Source organism: Marmota marmota, unplaced genomic scaffold, assembly GCF_001458135.2.
Source record: "Marmota marmota marmota unplaced genomic scaffold, marMar, whole genome shotgun sequence".
In the NCBI taxonomy this organism is placed as follows: Eukaryota; Metazoa; Chordata; class Mammalia; order Rodentia; family Sciuridae; genus Marmota; species Marmota marmota.
This window is the reverse complement of record NW_025999977.1, coordinates 15,799,919-15,810,126: the sequence shown is the minus strand read 5'-3', so window position 1 is coordinate 15,810,126 and position 10,208 is coordinate 15,799,919. Positions and strand designations below refer to the sequence as shown.

General features: G+C 33.8%; 2 protein-coding genes across 5 annotated transcripts in view; one reads left to right on the top strand and one right to left on the bottom strand.

Moving 5' to 3' along the window:
• The window catches only part of Cfap36 (cilia and flagella associated protein 36), a 32,308-nt gene extending 27,868 nt beyond the window's left edge, over positions 1 to 4,440 (top strand). For 2 of the 4 annotated variants that reach the window (XM_048804314.1, XM_048804315.1), the window contains exons 8-10: positions 3,156 to 3,265; positions 3,611 to 3,760; positions 4,278 to 4,440. In XM_048804314.1, the coding sequence (XP_048660271.1) occupies positions 3,156 to 3,265; positions 3,611 to 3,760; positions 4,278 to 4,379 (362 nt within the window). In that variant the 3' untranslated portion in view covers positions 4,380 to 4,440. Of the gene's footprint in view, positions 1 to 3,125; positions 3,266 to 3,610; positions 3,761 to 4,277 lie in introns of all 4 variants that reach the window. The other 2 variants (XM_048804313.1, XM_015479655.2) reach the window with 1 other exon arrangement.
• Positions 4,441 to 6,868: 2,428 nt separating this feature from the next.
• The window catches only part of Ppp4r3b (protein phosphatase 4 regulatory subunit 3B), a 62,006-nt gene continuing 58,666 nt past the window's right edge, over positions 6,869 to 10,208 (bottom strand). The window contains exon 15 of the mRNA XM_048804938.1: positions 6,869 to 8,616. Within this exon, the coding sequence (XP_048660895.1) occupies positions 8,521 to 8,616 (96 nt within the window). The 3' untranslated portion in view covers positions 6,869 to 8,520. The remainder of the gene's footprint in view (positions 8,617 to 10,208) is intronic.

Sequence of the window (10,208 nt, the reverse complement as noted above, 5' to 3'; positions counted from 1 at the left end):
TTTTTTTTTTTTTTTTTTTTTTTTTTTTTAGATATTCTTTATCAAGTTGAGTGAGATCCTCTCTATTCCTTTTTACTTAGAGGAGTTCTTTTCTTCTTCTTCTTATCATCATCATCATTGTCATCATCAGATACTGGGGATTGATCAAGGGATGCTTTACATCCTTAGTTCTTTTTATTTTGAGATGGAGTCTCATTAAGTTGCTGAGGCTGGTTTCAAACTTGTGATCCTCCTGTCTCAGCCTCCTGAGTAGCTGGGATTATTGGCATGTACCACCTCACCTGGCAGAGTATCCGTTGATTTTTAAGGAAGTATAATCTTAGTTTTTAAAACAAATAGGGGAATTTGAAACAAGGAAGATTATAAAAGTTATTTTTTTGTCTTTCTTCCTAGCATATCTAACCATTTTTCTTTTTTTCATATTCTGCAGTTTAAGTAGAAATAACTTCACTTGAATTATATCTTCAAAACTCCTACTTTTAGAAATTGTCTGTGCTTTGTTTTAATTTGCTGACCCAAATTTGTTTTTATACAGACCTAAGTATAAATACTGTTTAATGTTTGCACCTGACATAATTTGAATAAATTTGTTCTGTGGAGTTCCTTATCTGACTAAGTAAGTGAAGCTATAAAAAACTTTATCTCTAGCCACATGTAACTCAGTTATACATAATAATGACACAGAGCAAATGGTGGATGCTTTTAAAAGTAATGACTTCAATTTTCAAAAAAAATATTTTTCAAATGGGCATAGCAAACATCAGGGAATCAGTTAATGCAAAGTGATGGAAATCCATTAAGAAGACCTAATTTTGGCTGGGCACAAGTGATGCACTCCTATAATCCCAGGAACTTGGGAGGATCAGAAGTTCAAGGCTAGCCTCCGCAACTTAGTGAGACCCTGTCTCAAAATAAAAAATAAAAATGGCTGGGGATGTAGTTTAGTGTTAAAGCACTCCTGAGTTCAGTCCCCAGTACCTTAAAAAAAAAAAAAAAAAACCTAAATTTGGAAGCATCAAGAAGGTGACCTGCTTTCTTATTCCTCTTCTCATGTTTTTCCTTTATTCCAGCTAGAAATAGATAGTATCTATTCTCAAACTGATGCAGAGTTGCCAGAGATGAATTGTTTTTTCTTGAGGCTTTCTGATCCTCCTTTCTTAAAAATCAGAGAAGCTAAGTATTTTGGCTTCAAGTACTTTCCTCTCTGATTGAGATTATACAATATGTACATCACTAACAAACTGAAGGCAAGAACTGTCTACCCTAAGTACATGAACTGAATATAAATGCATATATATTCCCTGCTTCTGAGTTAGAAAGTGAACCATCCCTTATCTAGCTCTGTGGTTCCATATTTTGGGGGCGAAGTCTACCTCTTTTTATTAATGGCTAATCACCATTAGTAAAAAAGACTTTTAACTCTATCTGCATATTATCAATAACTTATTTAAACTCATTAATTTCTGTCATAGTTAGCTCTTTCATGGAGACTTACTTTACCATTCAAAGGCCTGTAGAGCTTTTCTTACTTCAAACTCCCTGGCACTGAAGTCATTTTACTCACTCTATGCTAGGGTTGTGGTTCTTTGTCAAGTTTCTTGCATAGACAAAGTTCCTTTTCTGGTTTTCTACATTGGCAAGATTATTAATCATTTAGAGACATAGGTACCATGTTTCTCCATCATGTTTTTAGTTCTTTGCATCGTTTTAATATCTTTGTTTGTCTCATTCTACTTTGTTTTGAAGCCCATGTACTTAGATTGAAAATGTTTTATCTTTCTTTGAAAAGCATTACCTAATCTTTTTTTTTTTGGGGGGGGGGTACCGGGGATTGAACTTAGGGGCTCTTGCCCACTGAGCCACATCCCCAGCCCTATTTTGTATTTTTATTTAGAGACAGGGTCTCACTGAGTTGCTTACTGTCTTGCTTTTTGCTGAGGCTGGCTTTGAACTTGCAATCCTCCTGCCCTCAGCCTCCTGAGCCGCTGGAATTTATAGGCATGTGCCACCACACCTGGCAACATTACCTAATCTTATAATAAAAAATGGTTCAAATTTAGGAAAAAGAAAAAAAGAAGACTCAGAGGAGCAATTAGAATGTTAATGATGTCTCTTGGAACAGTCAGCAAATACCTAAAAGTATTAAGTACTTAAATGTGCTTCCAGTTTCTGCTTGTTTTAGAATCTTTACATTTTTCTTAATGCATTTATAGGCTTATAGTTATCTTCACTATGTAATTACAAAGTTATTGATAATACTGGTAGCTACTGTTGTAAAGTAAAAAATCCTTTAGCTTTACAGTAATTTTCTTAAAAAAAATTTTTTTAAGTTGTAGATGAACACAATACCTTTATTTTATGTATTGATTTTTACGTGGTGCTGAGGATCGAACCCATTGCCTTACACTTGCTAAGCAAGTGCTCCATCACTGAGCCACAACCCCAGCCCCTATAGTAATTTTCTATAAATGTACAGTTACTTATTTTACCTTCAAGAAAAAATTGGAAGCCAATTACATATTAAAGAATTTGTGTACTATTTATTTGGATTATGTAGCACCCTTTTATTATATCATAAAGTGGTTCTAATCTTTTAAACAAGGGTTATCTTTTTGTAGCTATAGTACTGTACAAACAGTAGGAGCTTGGCTGGGCGCAGTGGTGCATGCCTGTAATCCTATCGACTTGGGAGGCTAAGGCAGGAGGATCGAGTTCAAAGCCAGCCTCAGCAAAAGTGAGGCGCTAAGCAACACAGTGAGACCCTGTCTCTAAATAAAATACAAAATAGGGCTAGGGATGTGGCTCAGTGGTCGAGTGCCCCTGTGTTCAATTCCTGCTACCCCCGCCACTCCCAAAAAAACCTCTAAAAATCAGTAGGAGCTTGTTATTTGTTGAAATGTCATTATTCATAATAGAAATTTTAGTCCAAGTTTCTTAAGGATGAACAGAGACCATGTTTATTATTCTCACCAAATGCTTGGTATAGTGTAGACAATGAATACATGTTGGTTGAATAAATATGAAGAAAAATCAAGTATTATTGTAACCTCATTTTGGTGACTCTACCTTAGTTCTTAACATTTCTCTAATATTTCTAACTGGTATCATTGTCTAATTGCTGCCAGAAGTTAAAGTGCATTTTGCTAATCCGTCAGTGCAACCTTTGGCAAGAAAAGTGGAAATGATGCCTGAAACTTCCTCCCTCCCACAAAAAAGCCTGAAGATTCCTGGCTTAGAACATGCAAACATTGAAGGACCAATAGCAGTAAGTAAAAGACTACATCATTTTTTAAAAAAATATTTTTTAGACATGGATGGACCTTTGTTTTATTCATTTATTTATATGTGGTGCTGAGAATCGAACCTCATACATGTGCCTCATACATGCTAGGCAAGCGTTCTACCACTTGAGCCACAACTCCAGCCCCACTATATCAGTTTTTAACAACTTTGTGTTAAATGACAAAGTACTAGGAACAATGTAAACAGCCACACATAAGACTTTTCTTGTGATCTTGAATTCAAACTTCTAATTGAATCTAATTAAGTATTGTTGCCACTTACTATGTGGATATGAAATTTATATAGTTTCTTCTGTTATTTGACCCAGAACTTGTCAGCTCTTGGAACAGAAGAGCTGCGGCAACGAGAGCACTATCTCAAGCAGAAGAGAGACAAGTTGATGTCCATGAGAAAGGATATAAGGACTAAGCAGGTCCAAAATACAGAGCAAAAAGGAAAGCCTGCAGGGGAGGTAGAGGTACGGTTAGCCTTAGTATGCTTAAATTTCATATCTAGAGGTAGAATTCTCAAAATCAGATTATGTGCAAAAGAGCCTCTAATGAATTTTGCGTATAGATTCATTCATATTAACCACCCTGCTAGTGCAACAGTGGCTACATCTTTTCTAGGAAGAGTGAGTTGTGATGATTTTGTGAGGTAGAAATAACAGCAGTTTCTTTTTTTTTTTACTTGCCTTGCTCTGAGTTCATAAGGGGTCACTGATCTGTCTTACCTAAGCCATCTGAAATGTTTGAAATGTCCTGTCAATATCTGAGCCACCACCTCTAAGAGACTTTAAGAGATTTTTACAAAAAGATTTAAGGAAACTACTTTATTGTCCACCCCCCGCCCCGCAAAGTCCTTAGTCTTTTTTTTTTTTTTGAGGCTATATGTTGGGAATTTTAGACAAATACAAATGAACCCATTTTATATTGTAGCCAATTTTTTCTTTTCTTTCTTTTCTTTTCTCTTTTCTTTTTTTCTTCTTTTTTAAGGAAATGACAGAGAAACCAGAAATGACAGCAGAGGAGAAACAAACACTACTAAAGAGGCGATTGCTTGCAGAGAAACTTAAAGAAGAAGTTATTAATAAGTAATAATTAAAAATTAGCAAAAGTCCAAATTTTCTTAAAAATAAATTATTAATCCTTAAACCAAGACTGTTAGTTTTAAGTAAATACTTGCTTTTCTAAATGTAAATATAAGCTCATCATAGTAAACATTTGAAGTGAAGGATAGTGCATAAGGCAGCTACTTGTACTAATTAATTTAATACAAATTTTGGGGTAATGTTTTCTCTTAGAGGGTATAGAAACTAGTTGAAAGTGCGTTCATTCATTCTGACTTAGACACCTACAAGTAGGTTAAAGGGATCTCTGTTTTCCTGGAGTTTGTGAAGAATGCCCAAAGAGCAAAGTGTTAGAAAGGAAGAGTGCAAGCTGGGTGACACACACCTGTAATACCAGCTTCTTGGGAGGCTCAGGCAGGATAATTGTTAGTTTGAGGCCAGCCTAGGCAACTAAGCTAGACCCTGTCTCAAAAATAAAAAAGGGTGGGGATGAAGCTCAGTGCCAGAGCACCCCTGGGTTCAATCTCTAGTAGCACCAAAGATTTTTAAAAATAATAGTTTAAAAAATTAAAAAGGAATAGTGAAGAGTGCCATAAGGCAAGTTGGTTAAACTTCCTTGAGCAAGTAATGTTTAAGCTGATTGGAAGGGTAATTGCATGGAGGGAAGGAATAACTCAGGTCCTGCAGCAGGAAAAAAAATAAAGCACACACTGAAGAATTGGAATATATATAGAATGAGTGGAGAGGGTTAGCATATGAAATTAGAAATAGGTGGGGGATTATTCATATTATGTAGGGCCTTGAAGGGAATGTAAGGATTTTAATTTTATAATATGGAGCAATGGGAGGTTACATTATCAAAATTATTTTCATTTTTTAAAGATGCATGGTTGTTATATGTAAACTAGTGGTTGGGCTAAAATAGTTATGGGTTTACCTGGTGGGACGCAATCCAATGAAAAGTGAAGATATCTTGGGCAGTCTTAAGGCGAACTGAATATTTACCATGTACACTTGAATAAGCAGGACAACTAGGACTTGGAAAATAAAAGTGATGAATGTTAATACTCAGCCACACTTTGTTGAAAAGCTACTATGAAAACAAAGGGAACTGCCTGAGCTTGTTGAGGGAAGTGCTACCACCTGGTGTAGGTTTTTTAAAAAAAGACCCTAGAAAAGTTTTCTGTAGTCTATTAAAAGAAATATAGATATCTGTATGTTTTTTGTGGTACTAGGGATCAAACTCAGGAGCACTTTACCAGTGACCCATAATCCCAACCCTTTTTATATTTGAGACAAGGTTTCATTAAGTTGGTGGGGCTGGCCTTGAACTTGTGATCCTCCTGTCTCAGCCTCCTGAGTTGCTGGGACTGCAGATGTGTACTACTATGCCCAGCTTTGGTATCCCTTTTAAGTTTCCAATTACAGTTGGGTGATATTAAAAAAAAAAAAAAGTAATGCTCATTTTATTTATTGAGTTTAAACTCCAAACTGCAAAAAAGTATTCTACATTGGTTAACATTTTTTAATTTAAAAATACTTTTTTAGTTGGACACAATATCTTTATTTACTTTTTATGTGGTGCTGAGGATTGAACCCAGTGCCTCACACGTGAGGCGGAGCTCTACCAATGAGCTACAGCCCCAGCCCTACATTTTTATCACTAGATGGATGAAGAAACCTAGTGCTTAAAACAGAATGATTTCATGTAATTTTTAATTAAAAATAGCTTTTATATTCACTACATTTACAGATATTTTAAGAGGACCTAAGGTACACAAATGTGGGCTCTGGTTTGCTTCAATGAGTGAAAATAAGGATCTGCCTGAGGGCAGTTATTTAAGATGGCAGTGAATGTGGACTCCTATAGTTGAGCTATCAAGGTATGTTTTATTTTCATGTTGATAAGATATGTACCGTGAAAACTCATCCTGTATTTCAAGAAAACATTCACATTTCTGCTATAAAGTTTCCATGATGAAGTTGATTTAAAAGTTTGAGACTCAAGTCAGTTTTTTAAAAAGGAAAATTGAAGTATTCATAAGATACAAAGATAACTTCCTACTGGAACTTAAAAAATTGAGTCAAGAATAAATAGGGTAATATTTTAGGTTTGGGCTGCTTTTAGATTATAAGAAGGAATTTAATAAAAACTAAGAAGCTTGATAAAACTTGCTTGAAAGAGTGTTCATATGATCTTGGTTGAAAATAACCTCACTTGTGTTATGAAATTGTAAGGTTTTTATTGTATGTATACCTGTAATCAAAGATGTAAGAATAGCTTTTTGCTGTGATCTTTGGTGCTGAGATTCTACTTGCCCAAGGCTCACTTTCTATAAGTAATCAGTGATGTTAAAAGTGCAGTTGACCGTTATTGGTTTAGGGCTTTCATTCAGACTGTTGCATGATCTAGTGGCTTATAATAAATTTATGGATGATAATTTTATTGGCTTTTAAAAGATAATTTAAAATGGAGTTAATTTATATTTACCATAAAACAAACACAAGCATCAATCATGGAATTACAGGGTCACATTTTAATTCCTGAATTTTACAGTTCAGCATTAATATCACCACATGTATACAAATGGTGTAAAACAAGTACAGTGGTATTTTTAATACAAAATAAACATCTGTTTTATGGAAAAACTATACTTCATATCTACACAGACAGCCCATCTTTTCCAAACAATAGCCAAAATTAAAATTAACTACAAAATCTCCAAAACAGGGGAAACTGCTTCAGTTTAAGCTATTCCAGGAAAAAAATGGACCCATTAACACATTACAAAGGTGATCTAAAGACTGTAGCTGGAATTACTATTTTTAGATTTTTTTTTTCCCAATGCATTAAATTGTAGTTTGGGGACATTTTTCTCATCTCAGCATGATCTCAGATCATAGATGAGCAAACTAACATTAAAATATTTACAGTTAACTGCTGTTCTAAAAATAAAACATTGTAACTGTTTGCCTCAATTTGTTATTTTAAATTCCTTTAGGTACATGGAATGTGCTTTTAGTCTTTTAAAAAAGCAGCTGTTTGTATTACATACACCCTTGTCTGCTTGTGGGAAAGTTTCCTGTACTGCATGTGACTTGACACTTAACTCCTTGGATCAAAATGGCTTCTAGATATTAAATACTACAATTCAGCACTTTTTTAAAAATTAGTCTTTATAAATTATGCTTTAATACTTGCCTGCAGCTCTGAAGATAAACACTTTTTACTAACAAAGCAAAAAGGGACTTCAGAATTTATCTTCTACAAAGGATTGTACTGGTAGGTTACTGAAAAACATTCTGTTCTGTCCATTTCCAAGATTCTGAAGAGGATCATTATGGAATACTAACAAACTGTTTTCTTGGCTACTATTATCTCAAAAGTGCTGATTTAAAAATTTTATTAACAAAACTATCCATTTTGAATGCAGCTTATTTTTGTCAAAATACATACTGAAAATTCTTGGTGTAGAAAATTTAACATGTGCTGTAATACAGGGTGTATTTCCCTCCAACTATTCAAAAGGTTGAATTTCTGTGAAGTCTTCAAAGAAATGGTCCCAAAAGCTTGACTACTACTTCTTCTTTTTTTTTTTTTTTGATAGTTCTATTTGTTTTCCATAAATTTTTTTTTTTTTTAAAAAGAGGCAACTGATTAAAACAATAACATGGCCAGCACCATTATACAAGTAATGTTATTGGGTTTGCAACTGAAGTTTTGTAACGTTTTTCTAGACTGGATACCCCCCAGAGCAACCCTGCATTAATATTATTTTACCAACCTTTTCCCTCCCCCAAACCTGAGACTTTCCTTGCTGAGAAACTATCTCCCAGGTTCTGGTAACTAGCCTTTTTTTTTTTTTTTTTAAATTAAAAAAAAAAAATTTTTTTTTTTTTTCAATTTTTTACAGCCTGAAAAGGCAAACCCCTTAATTACTGGCAAGCAATCAAGTTCCTGGGAATCCTCGTTTTTTTTTTTTTTTTTTCTTTTTTCTTTTTTTTATAGAACTAAACTCTCCTAGATGATATACTGAGGATCTTCTGCTACTCCTTGTATATTTATAAGTTCAAGTGAGAAAGCTTTCTGATTCAGATTTTTCCACTCATTGAACAGTTGCAGCATTTTAGTAAGAAGACCACATGTTGGGAGTCCCCCAGTAAATATTTTATGAGCCAAGACGAGGTCTTTTCCTGGGGGATGTTTCTTCTTCTTCATCTTCCTCTTCATCATCTGGATAATCCACTAAGCCAACCAAACTTCCCTATTGAAGAATTAAAAAAATGTTTTAAACAGGTAACTTAAAAAAAAAAAAAACCTTATTGGTACAATTATTAGTACAAATGTTTTCACTAAAAGATATTAGAAACTATTTTTCTAAATCAGACATATCTGATATTAACACATTGGAATTTAAGAAAGGAACTGCCTAAAATCATGAACATTTACTGAGTACTAATTGGTAGCATACTCAGTAATCCTCAGCTTTTCTACTATTTCTTAGATTTTTAAGAACTCAATTCAGCAAAACTTCACTGTGGGGAAATGAAGTCTGTAGTCTGTTCATGTGTGTATTTTATTACTTAGTACACATTGTTTTCATTCTGCTTTTGAAGAATAGTTTAAAAGGCTGAAGACATCACTAACCAGTAACATCACCTGGTTACTAAAAGCTAATAACTGAAAATAAGGATGAGGCAATTCAAGGTTTTGACCTTTTATGAACAACGGACTCCTTTTAAAGTCCAATTGAAGCTCTGTACTCTCCAGAAAATTGTAGCAGTCCACAGAATTGCAACTACTTTGAACCAATTCCATGAAACTTAGCCCTCTTAACTGTAAACATTATTTAGTTCAAACCCTTCAGACCTGTAGTGGATGAACAAATACAGCTAAAGTATAACTCATTCTTCATACCTAAGAATATAGGCATCTGGTGTTAACATTTTATCAGAACCTAAGTAAAACATTACTGTTCATCAAAAAAGGGCTTTGTGCACCTAGAATAGTTATTAGAAAGTCTGTGAACTAAATATATTTGTGAGAATCCTACTTCTTCTCAGCAAAGTCATAGGTGGTCTGAAGTTCCAGTAAGCAAGAGGCAGCATATTAATACATTGACTGTAGTCTTGAGTTCAAATTGCAATGTTTTTACTATATATCTGCACGAACCTGGGCAAATGATTTAATATCTCTATATTCAGTTTTCTTCATCTGTAAAATTTGCATAGTAGTAGTATTTAGATCTCACTGAACTAGTTGAAAATTAGATTGAAAACACAAGATATAAAGCACTTTTGGCTGAGTACTTGGTATGTAGTGTTCAGTAAGTGCTCTTAGCTACCATTTATCATTATTTCTGTTATTTGGTTTCTAAGTCACACAAATTGGGAGAGAAGAAAGAAGAACTGCAGTATAAAAAAGCATCAGTGATATTCACAAAGATGACCGTGAGTTACCAATACATTTTAATTATGCTTAAGAAGATGTACCATAATGTACGAATATTTCAGTCTCAAATGGTTAACACCTAAATGATATTTTTTGGTTTAAGATTAATAAATTGTCTGAAAAGCCCACCAAAACAATTTAATTTTGAATTTTATTCATATTTCAATGCATATACATACCAAAAACATACATTTAAAAATCATGTTTACAATAAAAATAAGAATACAAAATGTGAAATGTTGGAAGTCAAAAGGCTTATATAATCCAGATGTACCCTATAAAGTTGGATAGATTCCATATTTTTAATGTATACATCCAGAAATTTATTGTTTTAAAATATCAAGTTGTTAATAAGTACAGGTACCCACAATCATGTTCCACTTAAAAATACATGGTAGAAAAGTT